Source organism: Hypomesus transpacificus, chromosome 15, assembly GCF_021917145.1.
Source record: "Hypomesus transpacificus isolate Combined female chromosome 15, fHypTra1, whole genome shotgun sequence".
NCBI lineage: Eukaryota > Metazoa > Chordata > Actinopteri > Osmeriformes > Osmeridae > Hypomesus > Hypomesus transpacificus.
The window spans coordinates 6,560,929-6,583,143 of NC_061074.1; the positions used below are offsets into that span (position 1 = coordinate 6,560,929).

A 22,215-nucleotide genomic window follows, 5' to 3' on the forward strand; every position below is an offset into this window, starting at 1 on the left:
CCACTGAGTAAGACCTGAAATGGCTCTCAGTAAAGCTCATGCATCATCCAAAACTCTGTAAGAAACAAGTTGTCCGTTTTTATGCCTTAAAAATACTATCTCTCTCCAGACAGTATAGGTGTATAACTGTTTTTCACATTAACAATCCCATCGTTATGCAATCATCAAAGGCAACATCTTGATATGGAGTGACACCTGTTTGCGCCTGAATCTCTCCTCATTCCCTGCCTCACCAGCCGCGCTCCGTGACATCCGAGATACAAGACTGACACCTGGTGGTGTAACTGTGCCAGTGCCACTGGGGACTCGAACATCCCAAACTCGACCCCATCAAAAGCTGGCCTGAAGCTCCCTAGGATCACTGCACGGAGTCAGTTTACACGCATGACATCTGGGTACAACAGTAACCACGCATCCAGACATACTTTATTCATACAGAACCAAAAACATTTTTGTAGCTTGAGACCTGCAGTGTCATATTCCGTGTGCTTTGCAACTTGGCTATTATATAATCATGAATCTTTGTGAACACTTTAACGTTAACTATAGGCTATTTGAAAGGAGCCGTGGCTGTTTTGCTGTGAGGAAACCCATCCGCAAAGCAGCTCTGATGTGAGCTGTCAATCACCAGCAGCTCAGAAATAACTGACCGGCGGACCTTCAGCTATGCGTAGTATGGACGCCCCGCTGTACTGAGTTAATAATAGGGCCGGGGTTGTCAGGCTGTTTCTGAGGAGGAGTGTCGGTCCATTCTCACTGGGCCCGTTTATCACACTCTCATGAGGCGCGAGTGGGAGGAGAGTTTCCAGCAACGAGGGATATCAAAAATACATCGCTTATGTCTGAAGAGTCGCAGTATATATACCTCAGCGGTGCTGCTTTGACCAGCTTCCCTGGTTCTACAGTAATAGGATGACAACGCCAACAGTCTGTATACAGTTGGACTAAAACAAGCTGTGACATACAGTAAGGGGAACTGGCACTTCATTATAGTTAATATAACGGTTGAATCTTTTATTTTATTTTTTATATTACTTAACTCTAGAAATAAAACGATTGATAACCATCTGATCACAAACGATTCTGAGGCTTCTATATTTGGAGATTATAGCTGCGCGCACATGGTCAACCAGTAACGGTAAATTTATCCTACACTTTGAGTTTACTTTGATTACAAGGACAGAAGATGTGCTCGGTGTGGTGTTTAGTTTACTTGGCTCTGTGCATTCTCAACACTGCCGACTCAAACTCTTTTGAGTCCGAGGACATCGTTCCTCTCCATATAAACAGGAGAGGCGGTCGGTTCTGGAAGAGGAGTGAGGGGCAACCGAGTTTCAGACTCAGTGCGTTCGGAAGAGATTTCACCCTAAACTTGGTCCCGGACACCAGCTTTCTATCGTCTTCGCTTACAATACAACGCATTAAAGCAAAAGATCCAAGCATTTTAGGCAACTCCGCCGGTGACCAAGGAGGGTACCCAGCGGCCGAAGCACAGGCGGACCTGCACAAGATGATCAACCAGACGGAAGAAAGCAAAGAGCACATGATGGATTGTTTCTTCTCTGGGACCGTGGACAACAAACAGAACTCCGTGGTAGCTGTCAGTTTATGTCACGGCATTATCGGGTCGTTCATAACTGAAGGAAACGAATACATGATAGAACCCAAAGTTATGGGTTCAGGGAGGCTCGAACGTTCTACTGGACAGATACACGTTATCAAGAGGAGGAAGTCACAGAAACCCCCTGGAGGGCTCTTTGATCGCCTGAACGAGGAAAATGTTTTAATACAAGACGTGGAGACTTCAACTCTCAAAGCTGAGGAAGGCGGGCAGAGCGAACCGCGGCAGAAACGTTTCGTGTCAGCACCACGCTTTATAGAGACGCTCGTGGTGGCTGATGCGTCCATGACTCATTTGTATGGAGACGAAATACAGGTGAGATCTTAAAGCTTGTTTTCACGTCCACAGCAGGCTTTTATGTTCAAAATTGTCTGTTAGGAGCAGCACCAAAAAGTTAACGTTTGTAATTTGTTTATTTTTATTTTGCATCAATCGTTGTTTTATAATTATAATTCATATCATAATAATAATAATTATCAGGCTATTATTATTTATCTCAGAAAAATCTAACGTTGAGATGAAAATGAACCATTTGTGAAAGATTGCAATATTCAAAATGAGTAACAGTTGCAAGGTGTTGTTTTGGTGGTCACGTTTTGTCTGCCGCTCTCTGGGACGCTAGGTTAGAGGAGCCTTGGGGTGGTGGTGGCGGTGTGGGGGGCTCTGGAGGAGTGGATGTGCTTATACTGCCCTCAGAGCAGGAAGGGGGGTGGCACTTACGGGGAAGGGGGTGGGTTCACAGCCCTCCTATAGTAGCAGGGAAAACTGAGGTCAGTCAGCGCACAGCAATGTCAGTTATGTTCAGTTCCACATTCCTGGGGAGGTACTCACTGCAGTCCTGAGTCCTGTTTCATCACCATCATTAACACCACCGCCAACAGAAGAAAAAATGAGGATCACCAAAACATGAGATGGTTACTAATTAAAAAAAAATGTGTGTCTGTTGTCTGTATGTGTGGATGTGTGTGCATGGAATCTTTGGATGTGTGTGTTGTGTGTTGTCTTGCTATGTGTGCGTGGATGTGTGTGTGTGTGTTCCCTTCTCAGCTCTACATCCTGACCCTGATGTCCCTGGCCGCCCAGCTGTACCGCCACCCCAGTCTCAGGAGCCCAGTGACCCTGGTGGTGGTGCAGGTCCTGCTGGTGGAGGACTCCGAGGTGGGCCCCCAGCTCTCCAGTATCGCCGGCGTGGCCCTTAGGAACTTCTGTTCCTGGCAGCAGCTCTTTAACCCGCCCAGCCAGCGCCACCCACAACATTATGATACAGCTGTGCTGTTCACTAGAGAGGTAGGGTGTGTGTCTGTCTGTTTGTGTGTGTGTGTGCACAGTCAGGGGTGGATGCCTGTCTCGCGAGCCAGCTGTTAACGAGTGTCTGATCTTAATGGAAACATCGATATTGCAGTTTGTTTATTTCCTGCCCAACTGCATCTGCCCTACTTGTTTTAGTGTGGCCATAAATGAGTCGTCATGCTGACAGTACAGATAATAAACCCCCCTGCCCCCCCCCCCCCCCCGCCCCTCTCAGGAGGAGAGGACATCCCAGACTTGCCTGAAAAGACATGAGGCACATGTTGCAGTGCGTGTTCTGCTGGTATGTGAGGGTTCCCCCGCAGAACAAGGTGTACACTTCCATGCTGAGCTGGACCAACCAGCCATAGGTCCAGATGGGTTCTGGATCAGGGAGGGAGACTTGTGTCTGGTGGTTTGGGTTGGCGGACCAGGAAACATCTATCTTTGAGCCAGACTTGTTAGAGGAACGTTGTAGGAATCTCAGCTCCTCCCACGCAGCCTCAGCCGACTGCCAGAAATATTTATCTGCTTTTCTTTTATGATGGAAACATTGACAAACATGTTTCTTGATGTGATGGTGAAAACAGAGGGACACAGAGGAGTTAAGTTCAGCAGAAGAGACCATCTGCTGAGCCAGACTCTCACTATGAGTCCTGGGGGGGGGGGGGGGGGGGGGGGGGGGGGGGGCTTGGCATGGCGGCCACGAGGGGGGGGGGGGGTTTCTCTTTAGACTCCAGTTGTGGTGTTTGTATGGAGGAGGAATGAATTCCCTGGTACTGCGCTGTGTCTGTTGTCTGCTGTTGATGTCTGTTGTTGTCTGTTGTCCAGGACATCTGTGGTCAGAGTTGTGACACGCTGGGCATGGCAGACGTAGGCACCATGTGTGACCCCAAGAGGAGCTGCTCCATCATCGAGGACAATGGCCTCCAGGCCGCCTACACTGCTGCCCACGAGCTGGGTAGGTCCACTTCCTGTTCCTGTTTGTCCTGCACAGCTGTTTGGTAGTAACATTGAAAGTGAAACTGATCTCTAATCTCTAAATTCCAATCTCAAAGTATAGATAGACTCTGCCTGTTTTGTGTAGCCTTGCTGTAGTCTTACTAAGCAGACAGAGCCTCTGTAAACGTCCTTACATCCTGTCCCATCAGGCCACGTACTGAGCATGCCCCATGATGACTTCCCGACCTGTAAGCGTCTGTTTGGAGATGTGGGAGGAGGTCACATGATGGCTCCTCTGTTCGTCCACCTCAACCAGACCTTCCCCTGGTCACCCTGCAGCGCCCTCTACATCACAGAGTTCTTCGACAACGGACATGGTAGGTCATGCATTTCATCTTTTAGTTCCTTAACCATTTGGTTCTCTTTGGTTTTATTTGGTTCTGAATTGTTCTGTTTGGTTCTGTTGGCTGGTGTATGGGCTGTGGTGGGTGGGATATAGGGTGTTCGTTTGAGCAGGGCCAGATAATCCCATATCTTTGTAAAATTGATCGTCAGGATGTTGCTCTTAGTATGATATTCACCTGTGCATCTGTCTGTGTGCCTGGCTCCTAGGTGACTGTCTGCTTGACCCCCCGGAGACAGTGCTGCCCCTCCCCAGAGAGAGGCCAGGCGTAGCCTTCAATCTAGACCGCCAGTGCCAGCAGGCCTTCGGAGAGGAGTACCTCCGCTGCCCTAACACCTCTGCCAGTGAATTCTGCAGCCAGCTCTGGTGCTGGCAGGAGGGTACCACCCTCTGCACCACCCGGAACTCCAGCTTACCCTGGGCCGACGGCAGCACCTGCGGAGCCAACCGCACGTGCCTGGACGGGGAGTGTGTGTCCTACCTGGAAGCTACACGGCCTCGGGTAAGACTGGAACGCCTTACCTTACAAGGCTTGGCTAGGCAGCTGTTATGTGGTTTGGCCCTGCCAGTGTGTCAGTGTGTCATTTGTTTACAGAAGATGGCTCTTTACTAGAGAGGCTCTGTTTACTAGATATCCTGTGTTAACCAGAGATCCTGGTCAACACTTTCAGTGGGATTCTCTTGATCAATTCAGACAAGCTGACACAATTATGCACTTACTGCTAACCACTAATAAAACCTCTGGAAAACACTGACTCTCTCTCGCTTCCTCTCTCTCACACACACTCACACACACACACACTCTGTAGGTTATGTTAGTGGGTTGTGGCTGTGTGTCAGGATTGTTGGAGCCTGACAGAGCACGCGTGCGGAGCCTTTGCCCAGCCACAGCGCCAGGACCCAGCGGTTACAGTCCAGACTGTGGTGGGGTTGTCAAGGAGACGGCGGAAGCTCTAATAGGTCTCTGCTGTGCCTCTGTGCCAGGTGGCGTTAGACGGCGGCTGGGCAGCCTGGGGGCCGTGGCAACAGTGTTCTAGAACATGCGGAGGCGGGGTTGAGTTCTCGTACCGGGAGTGTTCCGATCCAGTTCCTCAGAATGGAGGGCAGTACTGCACGGGCCAGAGAGTCCAGTACCAGTCCTGTAACACCCAGCCCTGCCAGCAGAACCAAGGTACGCCCTCGGGAACTCTACTGGAGCCTGCTTTGTTGCGGATGCTAACAACCCATAACAACCTGGTTACCATGAAACTCTCATTTGTGTCATCTGTTGGTCTTTGGCATGTAGTGTTGTGTGCAGTTAAAATTGAAGTTCATGACTTGAATGTTTCTACCTTGAAGTTGGACCATGCCTCATGCCCCTCTCTTTCCCCCTTCATTCCCCAGGGAAGAGCTTCAGGGAGGAGCAGTGTGAGAAGTACAACCGCCCCGTCCACTTTGACTTCCATGGTAACGCGAAGCAGTGGATCCCAAAGTACACTGGCGTGTCTCCGAGGGACCGGTGTAAGCTGGTCTGCCGGGCCCAAGGCAGCAGCGAGTTCAGGGTGTTTGAGGCCAAGGTGAGCATATCTGTTCACTCAGCACTCATGACCACCAGTCTAGGCTGGGGACTAAACCAGCTCCTGCCGCAGATGAAGCTGCACCTGGGAGAGGTCCTGACAGCTGTGTGCAGCTGGATGTAGGGTATGCATAGTGTATAGCTGCGTGTGTGACTGAGTGTGTCGTCATGTGGCTCTGTGTTGTGCAGGTGGTGGACGGCACCACGTGCGGTCCAGATACCACGGCGGTGTGTGTCCGGGGCCAGTGTGTGAAGGCAGGCTGCGACCTTGTGATCAGCTCCAGTAAGAAGATGGACAAGTGTGGTGTGTGTGGCGGCACCGGTCTGAGCTGCAGGAAGATCACTGGATCCCACAGCAGAGCCACGTAAGGACACGGACTGCACTGCTCTGTGAACCAGCCCCTAAATACATGTCACAATCATAACAACTGGTAACAGTGTTAAAGTGTTGTAAATGTCAACATTTACAAAGCAGATGTGTTTTTACTGGATGATACATCATATGAATAAGTACTATGTGACGGCTAGCAGCAGCCTAACAACAGCTTTCTGTCTGTCAGTAACAATAACTTCCTGTCTGTCAGTAACAGTAACTTCCTGTCTGTCAGTAAAAGTAACATCCTGTCAGTCAGTAACAGTAACTTCCTGTCTGTCAGTAACAGTAACTTCTTGTCTGTCAGTAACAGTAACTTCCTGTCTGTCCGTCTCGCAGGTATGGCTATGATGATGTGGTCACCATCCCTGCTGGCGCCACCAACATCGACATCAAGCAGCGCAGTCACAGGGGCGTGAAGCACGACGGCATTTACCTGGCGGTGCAGCGGGAGGACGGCGGCTACGTGCTGAACGGTAACTTCTCTGTGTCCACGGTGGAGCAGGACGTGGTGGTGGCGGGGGCGGTGCTGAAGTACAGCGGCTCCTCCACCACGCTGGAGAGGATCCAGAGCTTCCAGACGCTTCGCCAGCCTCTCACCATCCAGCTGCTGGCCACCGGAATGGATGCAAACCCTCCCAAGATCAAATACACCTTCTTCATCCCTAGGGACACACCATTCATCAAGCCCAAGGACAGGAAAACATCCCTGCATATGATCCAGCCATTTGGTATGCCAGAATGGGTTCTGGGAGAATGGTCGGAGTGCTCTAAGAGCTGTGGTTCTGGCTGGTCCAGGAGGAACGTGGAGTGTCGAGACAGTGCTGGGTTCCTGTCCAGTCAGTGTGACAAGGACCTGAAGCCCTCAGACATCCGGGCATGTGGTGACCTGCCCTGCCCAATCTGGCAGATGGGACCCTGGTCTTCATGCTCTCGAACTTGCGGAGCCGGGCAACGCCAACGAAGCGTGGTGTGTCTGGACTATACCGGGAAGATGGTGACGGAGGAGAGGTGTGACCCTGCGAAGCAGCCAGAGCCAGTCTCTGGAGAGTGTCTGAACCAGGAGTGTCTCTGAGGACTGGAGAGCTATGGAGTGGTGGAGAGGGAGGTTAGGGACAACACCCAACCCCCACCTCTAACCTGACTGACTGAGCCTTGAGAAGAACAGGGAACAGGGTGCATCAGTACTGGGACAGGTGCCATCATTACATGTGAATAGTCAATGAGCCTCAGTAGATTTTTTGTTAATTCATGACTGTTTGAGAACCACTATTGTGTTTGAACCAAGTGAGATCTACCTCATGTTGTAGATACTAGTTTTATGTTTGTAAGTAGGTGAACATACTGTGTTTGTTGCTTTGTTACAAGCGGTACATAACATTTTTTAACTGTATAAAGAAAAAAATGATTGTTTCACTTTATAAGAGAAAACCTCCTGGCCAGATTCTCCACATCTCCTTTTCATACTCACCCCCTCACATCAGTTCCCCCTCATACCACCAGATCCCATTGTAGCCCCCGTCCCAGCATAGACCACAGACTAGAACACAGCCTAGAATACAGCCTAGAATACAGGGTAGAACTAGCTGTCATAGTGGTGTTGTAGGAGTGGGTTCACTTGTACTGCCACGAAGATAAAATCAAACAGTTAGGTTACTTAATGAGAACTGAGACATGAGTGTTCATTAACCTGAGTTTACACAGCCTTTGTGTAAGAGCCTAATTTTGCATCTAGATTCTAGAAGAAACCAGGCTGAGAGACAAGGGGACTTTTCCTCAGACGAGCATTGGCGTCTTCTAGGTTGATGCAGGTGGTAGGGATGGATGAAGACCATCTGAGAAGCAAGTCACTATAGAGATGTTATAAGTTATATCAAACAAAATACTTTTCATTGCATATCAACCAATTTTATTTTGTGTGTGACATATTATTTTGAGCTAATTTGGTGTTCTGTTGTTTCCAGTTCTCTTTGTGTTTAAGTGTATTTATCATTCCCACATACAGTATGTCATAAACCCAAAGAGACAAAACATGCTATCCCTTCAGTGAAGGACCTGTTTAATTACTTTTACAGCTTCCTTTTCAAGCTATTTATTTTTTGTAAAGTTTTCACTACGGACATATTTTAACCTTTTAGCGATGCAATGCTGCTGTCTTTGATATTTATAGCCTACGACGTCTACAATAAAACGGTCAAATTCAACATGTGTTCATCTTATGGGATCTTACTGTATAGGTTATATAGATTCCAACATTTCACATTTTCCCAGGCAGCTGTCATGTCTGCAGGACCAATACGGACCCATGATGCTGAAGTCTCGATTCTGCGCCCCACCCATTCGAAAATATGCCTTTCCGTCCATCAACAGCAGATGGGTGCAAAGTTCATATCCCAGGACGAATGGACGCCACAAGTTCTTCATCATTGCTTCATACATTGATGATGTTTTAGCCATCTTAAATGGTTAAAGTACAACAATAATAGGCCTTCTTGAAACAGGACCCCGCTAACAAGACCATTAGTATTGACAGATCAGACAAAGGTGAGACTTTTCAGTACGCAAAAGCATGCCCAAGGTGTCTGTTCATAGGCCTCTGAATTCAACTTTCAACAATATAGATTATCGAAAGTCTTTTCTTATTACGTTTCTGTAACCATATTGTGATTATGAAAAAAAAATGTCTTAATGATATGCCCTCAAATCATGTGCTGCCCATAGGGTGCTGACTGACAAGTTGGTGCTGCAGCGCGCTGCATTATGGGACATAGCGTACAGAAAGGGATTTGCCAAAAAGGAGCCAAAAACCTTGAAGAAACGAAACGGCTTATAAAGTTTTTACTAACTGGCCAGGGTAGTATTAGTGGTTTGAAATACTAATGTAAATGTCGTAGCTAGCTACGTCTGGTTCCTGAATGCCTCTGAAATACAAGGAATGAGAGGCAACAAGCTAAAGCGGCAGGGATAACACAGCCCCGCTCCGCTGTCGTTTGGTGCTTTGTGCGCGCCTGTCTGCACGCCTGCCCGGTTGGAGTGTGTTTACATCGGCTGAGTTGACCTCCTCCACCCGAGGCCCATCCGGAATTTTCCGCAGGCCTGCCCACATATCCTTGATTGACGCTTATAAGGTAACGTACGTCGCACCGTCCTGTAATTAATTATTAACAATAAAGGTCGTAGCTTTGCAGCTAGCTTTCTGAGTGCCGTTATCTTTATCGTGATAGCATCAGCTAGGTAGCACCAGCTACCTGTCTTATCACTTGCTACGTCATGTGTCTTACATTTGGTGGGTTCTAGACTAGCTACGTTTTAGTGGCAGCTCAGTGTAGGCATGGGTCTTGTTTTCTGAACAGTTAAATTTGACGACTGCTAGCTATTTACCGATACATGCGTGGAGTGTTGATGTAAACAAAATGAAAGTAGCCGACTAAACCGAACCACGCCCCTTTTTTCTCTAAACACCTTAAGCTTTTGAGCATGGTGATTTTGACTTTCCTCAGTATGTACGTTGATAGGGTCGACAATTTAGTTTGTCTCGGCGTTGCAGTCATCGATCCACAGGGATGGTTGACTGCAGTATGACGAAATTCAGAGAAAGTTTTTAGTGAGACAGATCATTGGATATCAGCCTGGATAACGACTAACTCTCAAAATCTAAAGGAGACAGCTGTTTCGCTGCGTCTCAGTTCTACCTGAGCTATGAATCAATATGTTGTCTCAGAAAGGCATGACTCTTTTGCCTGTGCTGCTGGTTTGTGAAGATTTTACAGAAGAACGACTCCTAATATTATGCGGGCAAAAACAACTATGTTATCCTTAATTGGTCAGACTATCAGACTAATTGGTCAGACTAAGGTCAATTTACTGCACATTGTAATGGCGCTGAAGGTGGGGCTGGAATTACCAGCTCAACCCACCCAAACCCTCTACCCACTGCACATAAGAGGATTTACACAGACAGGCCTAACAACCCTGGCTACATGGACTGCATGCTACATGTCATAATCATTTCACTATAGTAGAGTCTTAAATAGACTGTCACAGTGCCTTTATATAAGGCCCCTTTCAACTTAGTCCAGCCCGGTGACGATCAGCCTTGTATCGCAGGCCAGTTTATCCCAAGACCAGTCCAGCCATGGGAAGCATATTTCAGCATTGCCTAGAACACCCAACCCAGTCTAGTCCAGTTTAACCCTGGAGTTATTTCTCTTTCATCATGGCTGTGTTTGAGGGAGAGCGCTTTCCTTGCGCGAGCCCCTGGAACAGCGAGAGTTTGATGGACACTCTGGTCCGGGTCGGCATGCAGCAGCTTCAGCCAGCGTCTTAAACAGCTGGGCCCTCAGCCACCTGGCCTCCTCATGGACCTGCTTCTCACTACGGCATCTGCTCTCTTATGGAACTCTACATTTCATCCTCCTGCCTACCCGGCTCCTTCCTTTCCCCCCCCCCTCTCTCCCCAGACCCCTCTCCCCCCCCCCCCTCTCTCTCCCTAGACCCCTCTCCCCCCCCCCCCCCTCTCTCTCCCCAGACCCCTCTCTCCCCCCCCCCCCTCTCTCTCCCCAGACCCCTCTCTTTCCTCCCTCTCTCTCCCTAGACCCCTCTCTCCCCCCCCCCCTCTCTCCCCAGACCCCTCTCTCCCCCCCCCCCTCTCTCTCCCCAGACCCCTCTCTCACCCCCCCTCTCTCTCCCCAGACCCCTCTCTTTCCTCCCTCTCTCTCCCCAGACCCCTCTCTTTCCTCCCTCTCTCTCCCCAGACCCCTCTCTTTCCTCCCTCTCTCTCCCCAGACCCCTCTCTCCCCCCCCCTCTCTCTCCCTAGACCCCTCTCTCCCCCCCCCCCCCTCTCTCCCCCAGACCCCTCTCTTCCCCCCCCCTCTCTCTCCCCCAGACCCCTCTCTTCCCCCCCCCTCTCTCTCCCCCAGACCCCTCTCTTTCCTCCCCCTCTCTCTCCCCAGTCCCCTCTCTCCCCCCCCCCCTCTCTCCCCCAGACCCCTCTCTTCCCCCCCCTCTCTCTCCCCCAGACCCCTCTCTTCCCCCCCCCTCTCTCTCCCCCAGACCCCTCTCTTTCCTCCCCCTCTCTCTCCCCAGTCCCCTCTCTTTCCTTCTGTCTCTCCCCCCTCTTTGAAAACTGGACAGGCTATCTGTGTTGGCCTCCACCATCTCACAATCTGTCAGTGAGTTTACACCAACATGCTGTGAAGCTGGATGTCTTTCTGAAGAGTTATTGTGTGATGGGCACAACAGTTCCCTGGCTCAGTGTGTGTCCAGCTGAGGAAGGCTCCAGTCATCCCATGAATAAAGGCAGCAGTTCCCTCCTGTGGCCTGGGCCTTTCAGTAGGGATGGACATTCAGAACTATTTTACATATACAAACTATATTGTCATTTTTCTTTTGGAAGTTTTGATCATTATATGCGTCATTTATTTTCAGTTAATTTTGTCCAGCTGTCGCAGTTAGTGTGAGAACACCATGTTCCACCTGAGGGCGTCTGGCTGCTTCTCTGTCTCCAGCAAGCATCCCTGTTCTAGCCTCACATGCTCCTATTTTTAGCTGGGATGCTGGAGTTAATATTTACACTGTTCCCACATCTTATCAGAACATAAAAAAATTGGGTCGTGATTCTACTCATTGTTTATGAGCTATCTAGAAAAAATGTGTCCCAAAGGTTCATATCAATCCAACCTTCGCGTAAGTTTAAATGAAGTTACAGCTGCTGTTATGTTGCTGTTTCATCCGAACTAACTCTCATCGCTGTTCCCTCCTGCAGGTCCCGCCCCCGTCCACCTCGCCCCCCTCCCCTCCCCAGCCCAGACCATGGGGGTGAAGACGTTCACCCACAGTTCGCCCTCCCACAGCCAGGAGATGCTGGAAAAGCTCAATGCCCTGCGTAGCCAGGGTCACCTGTGCGACGTCACCATCCGTGTCCAGGACCAGCTGTTCCTGGCGCACCGCGTGGTGCTGGCCTGCTGCAGCGACTTTTTCCGCTCGGCGTTGCTGGGCCGCGGTCCCGACGAGCCCGACCCGGCCGTGCTGGAGCTGCACCACGTCACCGTCAGCGGCTTCACCCCCCTGCTGGAGTACGCCTACACCTCCACCCTCTCCATCAGTACGGAGAACATCATAGACGTGCTGGCAGCTGCCAGCTACATGCAGATGTTCTCCGTGGCCAGCACCTGCTCTGACTTCATGAAGTCCAGCATCCTGTGGAGCCCCGGGGGCCTGGGGGGGCCCGGGGGCCTGGGGGGGCCCGGGGGCCTGGGGGGGCCCGGGGGCCTGGGGGGGCCCGGGGGAGGCCTGGGTGGGGACAAGCCCCAAGACCCCGCCCCTGAGGGAGCCTCCTCAGGGCTGACGCCGCTGGACGGGAGCCTGTCGCCCGTGTCCTCCGACTGCAGCATCATGGAGCGGAACATCCCTGTGTGCCGCGAGTCGCGCCGCAAGCGCAAGAGCTTTGTCATGATGTCACCGGAGAGCCCTCTGAAATGCCCCTCGCAGATGATCTCCTCCTCCCCCCAGGTGGCCAACCCCTCCCCTTCCTTCTCCGAGGCCTCCGGCCAGCCCGTGGACTCCTCGCTGGCCTTCCCCTGGACCTTCCCCTTCGGCCTGGACCGTCGCTTCCACCCCGACAAGCCCAAGCAGTCTGAGAGCCCCCGAGGCCTGGATCAGATAGGTGTGGCCGGGACGGCGGGGCCCGAGGTGGGTCGCAGGCTGAGCGAATTCCTGTCGTGTGAAAGCGGGAAGGCGTCGTCGTCCCTGGCAACGGAGGAGGAGGAGGACGTTAGGGTTAAGGTGGAGCGCCTCAGTGATGAGGAAGTGCAGGAGACATGCTCACAGCCAATCAGCGCCTCCCAGAGCTCTCTGAGCGACCAGCAGACTGTGCCGGGAAGCGAGCAGGTGCAAGAGGACCTCCTGATCAGCCCCCAGTCCTCCTCTATAGGTACTGACCCCTGACCCTAACCCCTGGTCCCTAGTCCTCCTCTATAGGTACTGACCCCTGACCTTAACCCCTGGTCCCTAGTCCTCCTCTATAGGTACTGACCCCTGACCTTAACCCCTGGTCCCTAGTCCTCCTCTATAGGTACTGACCCCTGACCTTAACCCCTGGTCCCTAGTCCTCCTCTATAGGTACTGACCCCTGACCTTAACCCCTGGTCCCTAGTCCTCCTCTATAGGTACTGACCCCTGACCTTAACCCCTGGTCCCTAGTCCTCTTATATATGCACTGACCCCCCTGACATCTATTTCTCAGTCCTCGTCTATACAGTGCCCTCCAAAAGTATTGGAACAGTGAGGCCAATTCCTTTATTTTTGCTGTAGACTGAAAACATTTGGGCTTGACATCAAACGATGAATGTGAAACCAGAGATCAACGTTTCAGCTTTTATTTCCAGGTATTTACATCAGGATCTGATGCACAAATTAGAAAATATCACCTTTTTGTTCGAACCCACCCATTTGTCACGTGAGCAAAAGTATTGGAACATGTGACTGACAGGTGTGTTTTGTTGCCCAGGTGTGTCCTATTACATACATTATTCAATCAATAAATACCACTGAATGTCTACACTCAGGTTCAGATTGGGTAAGATAGGTTTTGTCTATGCAGACTGTATTCAGAGGTGAAAACAACATGAAAACCAGAGCGCTGTCTTTGGGTGAAAAACAAGCAATTGTGAGTCTTAGAGAAGATGGAAAATCAATCAGAGCCATTGCAGAAACATTGGCCATAGCCAGTACAACCATTTGGAATGTCCTGAAGAAGAAGAAAACTACTGGTGTACTAAGTAACAGACGTCGAACAGGTAGACCAAGGAAAACATCAGCAGTTGATGACAGAAACATTGTAAGAGCTGTAAAGAAAGACCCTAAAACAACTGTTAGTGAGATCAGCAACAACCTCCAGATGGCAGGAGTGAAGGTATCACTATCTACTGTTCGCAGAAGACTTCATGAACAAAAGTACAAGGGCTACACCAGAAGATGCAAACCACTCATTAGCAAGAAGAATAGGAAGGCCAGGCTGGAATTTGCCAAAAAGTACAGAGATGAACCTCAAAAATTCTGGTACCAAGTTTTATGGACTGATGAGACAAAGATTAACTTTTACCAAAGTGATGGAAAGGCTAAAGTTTGGAGAAAGAAAGGAACTGCTCATGATCCCAAACACACAAGCTCATCTGTGAAACACGGTGGAGGTAATGTCATGGCTTGGGCTTGCATGGCTTCTTCTGGGACGGGCTCATTAATCTTCATTGAGGATGTAACACATGATGGCAGCAGCAAAATGAACTCGGAAGTCTACAGAAACATTTTGTCTGCCAATTTAAGGAAAGATGCAACCAAACTGATTGGCAGAGCCTTCATCATGCAGCAAGATAACGACCCAAAACACACTGCCAAAACAACAAAGGAGTTCATCAGGGGCAAGAAATGGAAGGTATTAGACTGGCCAAGTCAATCTCCAGACTTAAACCCTATAGAGCATGCATTTTACCTGCTTAAGAGGAGACTGAAGGGAGGAACCCCACAAAACAAACAACAACTGAAAGAGGCTGCAGTGAAAGCCTGGGAAAGCATCAAAAAGGAAGAATGCAAAAGTTTGGTGACGTCAATGGGTCACAGACTTGCTGCAGTTATTGAAAGCAAAGGATTTGCAACTAAATATTAAGTCTTATTCACTTAAATATGTTTTAAGTATATCTGTTCCAATACTTTTGATCACATGACAAATGGGTGGATTCAAACAAAATGTGATATTTTCTTAGTTGTGCATCAGATCCTGATGTAAATACCTGGAAATAAAAGCTGAAACGTTGATCTCTGGTCTCACGTTCATTATTTGATGTCAAGCCCAAATGTTTTCAGTCTACAGGAAAAATAAAGGAATTCGCCTCACTGTTCCAATACTTTTGGAGGGCACTGTATGTACTGCCCTCTGATTCTGACCATGAGTCCTTTGTATGTTGCTGTAATATCAACCTGTGATGGTGCGATGGTGTTGCCATAGTAACAGCCTGCGTGTTGCTGTTCTGCAGGGTCTATGGACGAGGGCGTGTCAGAAGGCCTACCCTCAATGCAGAGCACAGCCAATCCTGGAACCCATGCCGATGACGAAGATAGGTAACGATATGATTGGAGGATGTTTGAGGGAACTTGTTGATCTGAACCATTCTATCCAGTCTGTGGCCCTAGTCCTTATAGACCCAGGTGTCTGGCTGTGTTACAACCTAGTCCATATAGTCCTTCTAGGTCCAGGTGTCTCGGGCCCTGCACCAGAGAGGGGAGTTGGCACGCTGGGTTGGTGGTGCTGGTCAGCAGGGTAGCAGGTGAAGGTTCTGCTTGTGTTGCAGGTTGGAGAGCCTGCAGTATCCCTACCACCTGTACATCAGCCCGTCAGCCAGGCCGGGGGCCAACGGCCCGGAGAGACCCTTCCAGTGCCCCACCTGCGGGGTCCGCTTCACACGCATCCAGAACCTCAAGCAGCACATGCTCATACACTCCGGTAGGTAGTGTGTGTGCGGTAGGTAGTGTGTGTGGTAGGTAGTGTGTGCGGTAGGTAGTGTGTGTGTGTGTGCGGTAGGTATTATGTCCTCTGGGTCTGTTAGGGGCAGAGAGAGGTATGTTCATATCTATCGCACCCCGGAGTTTGAACAGTCTGGTGACTTCTGATGACGTGAGCACAGCCTGGGGTCCTGCCCGATTCCTCACAACAGGGTTTACCTTGCCCCCTACTGTGCCCCACGCTGCCAACTTAACCAGCCACCCCCCCTCCCTCCCCCCCCCATTTCTGTGGCAGGCAGAGAAGCAAGGAGGGTGGCAGACAGGCAGCATGACATGAGACAGGCACGTGGAGGGGGGGGGGGGGGGGAGAGAGAACCAGGCAGGGGAGGTGAGACAGACAGGGCCAGAGAGAACCAGGCAGGGGAGGTGAGACAGAAAGGGCCAGAGAGAAACAGGCAGGGGAGGTGAGACAGACAGGGCCATTTCAGGGAACAGTAATTTGGGAACACTCAAGGCTGTGTTCCCGTCTGCTGACATCGGAAAAATGTGCTCATCATGAGTGCGTACACATAGACACGTACACACATGTACACACACACACGCTAACACACAGACATACACACAGGGAGGGAGAACAGGGGAGCGTGTATCTATATATACTTAAGTTCCGGTACTGCAGTATGTTTAGTTGTGGAATGTGGAACAAAGGTCCCATGATATGCAGAACCAAGCTGCTGTATCCAGGAAGGAGCTCCCTGTAACCACAGTAACTCCCTGTAACCACAGTAACTCCCTGTAACCACAGTAACTCCATGTAACCACAGTAACTCCCTGTAACCGCAGTAATTGCCTGTAACCGCAGTAACTGCCTGTAACCGCAGTAACTCCCTGTAACCACAGTAACTCCCTGTAACCACAGTAACTCCCTGTAAACATGGAGTGACTCCTGGACCTGGACAGGTAACAGTGAGTGTCTGAGGCTCCATGTTGACCTGGAGATAGAGTGAGTGAGGAGACACAGTGGTCCAGTATCTCTCTCCCATGGGGCATTCATGAACCCCGTAAATAAACCAGACAACTGGGAGGTCAGCCAGCCAGACGGTCTGTGGGCCTCTCTTGGTTTTGTCCTTTGTCTTAAAGCCAACAACCTGCCATGTCCCTGTCTGTCTGTCCCTGTCTGTCTGTCTCTGTCTGTGTGTCTCTGTCTGTCTGTCTGTCAGAAGGGACCAAAGGCAGAGGCTCCCTGCATGCATGTGTTCACATTGCATGTGTGTATGTCTGTTCTTCTCTAATATCTGTCTCTCTCTCCCCAAGGCATTAAGCCCTTCCAGTGTGATCGCTGTGGGAAAAAGTTCACACGGGCCTACTCCCTAAAGATGCACCGGCTCAAGCACGAAGGTAAACGCTGTTTCCGGTGCCAGATATGTAGTGCCACCTTCACCTCCTTCGGTGAATATAAGCACCACATGAGGGTCTCCCGACACATAATCCGCAAGCCGCGGATTTACGAGTGCAAAACGTGTGCCGCCATGTTCACCAACTCTGGCAATTTAATTGTTCACCTGAGGAGTCTGAACCATGAGGCGTCCGAACTAGCAAACTACTTCCAGAGCAGGTGAGGAGTCCTCTAGAACTTCCCCCTTCCTACCCAGCTCAAGCAGCAGGGGGTGCTCTCCTGGCCTCTGGGCCTTCATAGTGGAGCCTGAGGTGGTGTTCAGACAGAAAGGCTGGTGTTTCAGACAGACAGCTACCTGTATTAGACGTGCTGATGTTCAGACAGACAGCTACCTGTATTAGACTTTCCTGAGTTCAGACAGACAGGCTGGTGTTCAGACAGAAAGGCTGGTGTTCAGACAGACAGGCTGGTGTTCAGACAGACAGGCTGGTGTTCAGACAGACAGGCTGGTGTTCAGACAGACAGGCTGGTGTTCAGACCGACAGGGACAGATCTCTCTCTGTGGGATAACTGAGATGGTGTGCATGAGAGACAGACCCATCAGGAGACTACGGTCTGAGATCTCTGGCGTTTCCCCATGGCCAGCTAGCTCTGTATTCATCTGTGTAATCTACTGATGGTGCACCCGTGGGTATGCTTCTGGTTCCAACCCTGTTTTTGTTCTGTTTTTCCCTCTCCATCTCATCCTCTCTTATCTCTCTCTCGTCCTCTTCTCCGTCTCATCCTCACTCTGTCTCCCTCTTTGCTCCTCTCTCTTGCCACCCTCCCTCTACTCTCCCTCTCACGCAGTGATTTCCTCGTGCCCGACTACCTGAGCCAGGTGCAGGAGGAGGGGTCTCAGGGTCAGTATGAGGAGCTGGGGGAGGAGCCTGGCTTCACTGGCCCCTCCTCCTCCTCAGTCCAGCTGCCCGTCATCTCCCAGGTCTCCTCCTCCACCTCTGGCTGCGAGGGTGGCCTCCTGTCCCTGGATCCCCCGGACCCCCCGGATCCCCTGGAGGCCCCGGCCCTAAAGCAGGAGCAGGAGGCTGGGGTGTGCAAGGGGCTGAAGTCCCACCCCTGCCCCTCCAGCCCCAGCACGTCCCCGGACGGCTCCCAGGTGGAGGATTTGTCCCACTTAAAGGAGCTGGATGCCATCACCATAGAGTGACCACCTCCCCGTCCCCCCTAAGCCACACCCTATCATGCCACACTTGCTCTCAGCCAATCAAAGTCCTTCCCCCGCCTTTGGAAAGTGCCTGAGACTACGCCCCTTCCACAACAAGCACCATAACTATTACAAGTCTCGACTCTGAAACAAGTCTCTTTTTTTTTTTAAACATGTTTTTTTTACGCTCTTTTATGTGTTTATGTATTTTTTTCTTCAGTACTTTTGCTTTATGCAAGCCGTCAATGTTACTGGATATTGTTAATTGCAAGAGCTGATTGTTTTAATATCTGAATGCTGTGTTGGATGTTGTAGTGCTTTCCAGTATGTCGGAATTGTGTTTGTGTTTTCCTTTCTCCATATCAACACAGGAAAAAAAAATCTCTCTATACATATAAGGACAAATCTTCAAAAAATGTCATCACTACGTCATGTACATGGTAGACTCTCATGGGAGATATCAGAAAGAGACACAGCAGAACCTGGGATCTGCTCCTCCAGAAGGTTTAGTGTGATGGATTGGAAGACAGTTTTGTACAACAGATAAATAATATACATGTATTTTTTGTTTTCAAATTTTGTTCGATGAAACCTGTCGGTTTGTCTTGTAAATGTAGTTTATGGGTCCCTCAATCCTCTTTCCTTCCCTGGCCGGGTCCTGGCCTGGTCCTGGTCTGGTCTGGTCTGGTCCTGGTCTGGTCTGGTCCTGGTCTGGTCTGGTCTGGTCTGGTCCTGGTCTGGTCTGGTCCTGGTCTGGTCCTGGTCTGGTCCTGGTCTCTTATTGGGGCTGGAGGTGTTTTGTAGAGGACAGTTTGAAATGTTTTGACCATATCCAGCCCTTTCAAGTCCAGCCCTTTCAAGCCCTGCCTGGTCACGTCCTATCCTCCCAGGAAGGTAAATCAGTTTTATATATGCACATAGTTGTGCCCGAACAAGTCTCATGAAAGCCTGAAAGCATATGGGTTGACTCTACTGATATTTATTACGTGGAAAGACATAACTAATCCAGTACATGAGTTTGACTGGTCTACAACATAGGGGACAAGGTTGTCCTACAATCACAGGATGTTAACATCTGACAAACAAACTGGTACAAACAGTGTGCCCTCTAAATCGTAGTGCCATCTTCCTCGTTTCTGGGAGGCTCCACCTCCTATTGGACCAAACCTGTTTTTGGGGGTGGGGCTGTAGCTATGACAACAGTGAAAGAGCGTTTATATGTAATACAAGCAACACTGTATGGTGCATCAAAGCAACTGGCCTTACTCTACACAGATGTGGAGAATTAAGATGCACACTTAACAATTTTAAGACATTTTCAGTTCTCATGTTTTTCTGCTTCTGCCCGCTTTGTGTGTGCTTCTGTGTGTTTTTATCTGTGTGTGTGTATTGTGTGTGTGCGTGCTTGTGCATTGCATACTTACGTACGTGTATTTCTTCATAGAATATTTTATAAAGAAACGCTGCTGTTTGTAGAAACATAAAGTGCCCAGAGTGTGGTGAACCTGCCTGTTGTGTGCAATAAGAAGATAAGGTTGGAGAGGATATCCTGTCAGAGTAATAAGAGGTAGAATGTACTGTTTTGTTTCACTGTGTTCAAAATGTGACTGAAAACTAAGAGAAGTGATTCCTGAAATCAAGGTTCTGTGAAGTTTATGAAAGCAGTTTGTTTTCTTACAAATGTCATTTTTGGCATTTCTTTTCGTTAAGTGAAGTGCATGTTCATTTGGTATTTCTGTGCCTCTGAGAGCATGTGCTGCTTGCCGTCATCAGTTGGCTGTACAGCAAGGCCTGGGTGAGGTCGCTGGGTCAGCGAGGCCTGGGTGAGGTCACTGGGTCAGCGAGGCCTGGGTGAGGTCACTGGGTCAGCGAGGCCTGGGAGAGGTCACTGGGTCAGCGAGGCCTGGGTGAGGTCACTGTCAGCGAGGCCTGGGTGAGGTCACTGGGTCAGCGAGGCCTGGGTGAGGTCACTGTCAGCGAGGCCTGGGTGAGGTCACTGTCAGCGAGGCCTGGGTGAGGTCACTGGGTCAGCGAGGCCTGGGTGAGGTCACTGGGTTAGCGAGGCCTGGGAGAGGTCACTGTCAGCAAGGCCTGGGTGAGGTCACTGGGTCAGCGAGGCCTGGGTGAGGTCACTGTCAGCGAGGCCTGGGTGAGGTCACTGGGTCAGCGAGGCCTGGGTGAGGTCACTGGGTTAGCGAGGCCTGGGTGAGGTCACTGGGTCAGCGAGGCCTGGGTGAGGTCACTGGGTCAGCGAGGCCTGGGTGAGGTCACACAGTAATTTGCTGCCTCCTGCTCTGGTGAAATATAGACTCAGTGATGTCATACCTGGGTAAGAAGGCTCCACCCTCCAAGAATGAGATTCTCCCTTGCTGCCGGGATTGGCCAGTGTATCAGGTTGCCAGGGGCAACATTACACCTGCCGGTGCTGACAGGAAGTTGGGTGTCTTATTAAGTACATGCCTCTGGCCAGTATTTGGACAGGGCTGAGTCTTACCTTTAAAGGTTCTCTATAGTTGAGCATGTCTTCTGTTTTCCTTCAAGACGTAGCTTCTCTTGTGCAATGTGTGAAAATATCTTACTTATACAGTATATGCCTTTTCAGTGTAAACATGTTATAGACACAGTACAGTACCTTTTCTGGTCCACAATGTTGGTTTAAATATGACGGTAGCTCTTATAACTATATATATTATATTTTTGTGACTTTTTTGTATGACGGTTGCTGTTTTATGGGTATGCCATCTTTGGATAACCTTGTTCAATGTGAATCCAGAAGTGTGACTTGAAGGCCTGGTGTAGGCCTTGAAGGGAGCAGAGGCACACCTGTGCATTGTATATTCTGAATACTGTAAGGTGCATTAAGACCAACCCTGCTTTGGATCACTTAGAAAGCTGTTGTATATTGTGTCTATTTAATCTGTGGTTTAACCCGGTGGTTGGGGTCAGTACTACGATCTGTCCTTGCCAGTGTGTCCTGAGCAGGTGTTGCTGATGACGTCATGACTACGGTGTTTAGTTAGACTGTGGTGAGTGTAACTAGACGGCTCGAGAGAATCTTTGAGGTTGACTATTGGAAAACAGACGGAGCCACTTTGTACTCTCACGGTATTGGTTGTTCCTGTTCCAGAGGGGGCGTGTCCTCTGTCTGCAGCTCTGTATTTTAAAGTGCAACATGTAAATAAAGAGTTGAGTTGTCTGCCTCTCTCACTGAGTTATACACACACACACACACACACAGACACAGACTGGGACCGGTGCAGGGATCGTGTGCCTCTCTTACTTCTCCTCCAGCCTGTAAAACAGGCCTTTGGGATGGCACCATGTTCCCTGTAAACTTTTACAGCACAGTCAGGAATGTGTTTGCGGATGCATTTATGACTTGTTTACATTGTGGCCTTATCTGTGGACATGCATGGTGTTAGGGTTAGGGCTAGGGCTAGGCTTGGACTACGCTAGGGCTATGGCTAGGACTGGACCAGGCAGCATTGAGTCAAAACTCTTATTTAACACTGAGAAAAGATGCTGAGAAAACACATGCATGGACACGCACACACACACACTAAGCTGCCAAAATATGTGTCATAGCTGCCTGGACTTGGTGCCAGGAAAACAACACACACAAACTATCATAGCTGCCATACATCACTAATCAATGCACTGGAGGGTCTGATGGAATATTCCATTTCACTAACCATTCCCAGTGTCTGCAACCCTAATGGGCTCTACCACAGACAGCAGGGGGAGACCAGACCCCCTGCAAATGGACTTCCAGACCCTCCTCTCCTAACCTCTGTTGATCCAAGACTTCAGGTGCTCAGTGACAGCAGTGATTTATCAGGAAGATCAGGTATCTACCAGAAGCATGGGGCACCACACACCTGAGGGGAGGGGCGAGTGGGCTCGTGCACCCACTACGGCACTGTTTCCATCCTGCCTAC

The 22,215-nt window shown here is 50.0% G+C and overlaps 2 protein-coding genes across 3 annotated transcripts; both read left to right on the plus strand.

The window, feature by feature from the left end:
* Nucleotides 1–781: 781 nt before the first annotated feature.
* Nucleotides 782–8,385, plus strand: LOC124478136 (A disintegrin and metalloproteinase with thrombospondin motifs 8-like). The gene is made up of 9 exons (XM_047036303.1): nt 782–1,936; nt 2,669–2,908; nt 3,740–3,869; nt 4,060–4,227; nt 4,463–4,755; nt 5,238–5,424; nt 5,637–5,809; nt 5,998–6,173; nt 6,521–8,385. Exons 1-9 carry the CDS (start codon nt 1,187–1,189, stop codon nt 7,254–7,256), a joined length of 2,853 nt encoding a protein of 950 aa, XP_046892259.1. The 5' UTR covers nt 782–1,186; the 3' UTR covers nt 7,257–8,385.
* Nucleotides 8,386–8,917: 532 nt separating this feature from the next.
* On the plus strand, nt 8,918–21,473 carry zbtb44 (zinc finger and BTB domain containing 44). Of its 2 annotated transcripts, none has more exons than XM_047036148.1 (6): nt 8,918–9,309; nt 11,947–13,113; nt 15,212–15,296; nt 15,527–15,678; nt 16,992–17,292; nt 17,923–21,473. In XM_047036148.1, exons 2-6 carry the CDS (start codon nt 11,994–11,996, stop codon nt 18,278–18,280), a joined length of 2,016 nt encoding a protein of 671 aa, XP_046892104.1. In that variant the 5' UTR covers nt 8,918–9,309; nt 11,947–11,993; the 3' UTR covers nt 18,281–21,473. The 2 variants fall into 2 exon arrangements, with proteins under 2 accessions (XP_046892104.1, XP_046892105.1); XM_047036149.1 differs by having other exon boundaries at nt 16,992–17,075; nt 17,923–18,027.
* The last annotated feature ends 742 nt before the right edge of the window (nt 21,474–22,215 follow it).

What these genes read in the sequence shown, in the direction of transcription:
- LOC124478136 (XM_047036303.1), top strand. Translation starts at nt 1,187, where the DNA reads ATGTGCTCGGTGTGGTGTTTAGTTTACTTGGCTCTGTGCATTCTCAAC. An exon ending in CACTGCTGCCCACGAGCTGG is followed by an intron (nt 3,870 to 4,059) that starts GTAGGTCCACTT and finishes CTGTCCCATCAG; the next exon opens with GCCACGTACTGAGCATGCCC. An exon ending in GTTCTTCGACAACGGACATG is followed by an intron (nt 4,228 to 4,462) that starts GTAGGTCATGCA and finishes CCTGGCTCCTAG; the next exon opens with GTGACTGTCTGCTTGACCCC.
- zbtb44 (XM_047036148.1), top strand. Translation starts at nt 11,994, where the DNA reads ATGGGGGTGAAGACGTTCACCCACAGTTCGCCCTCCCACAGCCAGGAG. An exon ending in CATGCCGATGACGAAGATAG is followed by an intron (nt 15,297 to 15,526) that starts GTAACGATATGA and finishes CTTGTGTTGCAG; the next exon opens with GTTGGAGAGCCTGCAGTATC. An exon ending in GCAAACTACTTCCAGAGCAG is followed by an intron (nt 17,293 to 17,922) that starts GTGAGGAGTCCT and finishes CCTCTCACGCAG; the next exon opens with TGATTTCCTCGTGCCCGACT.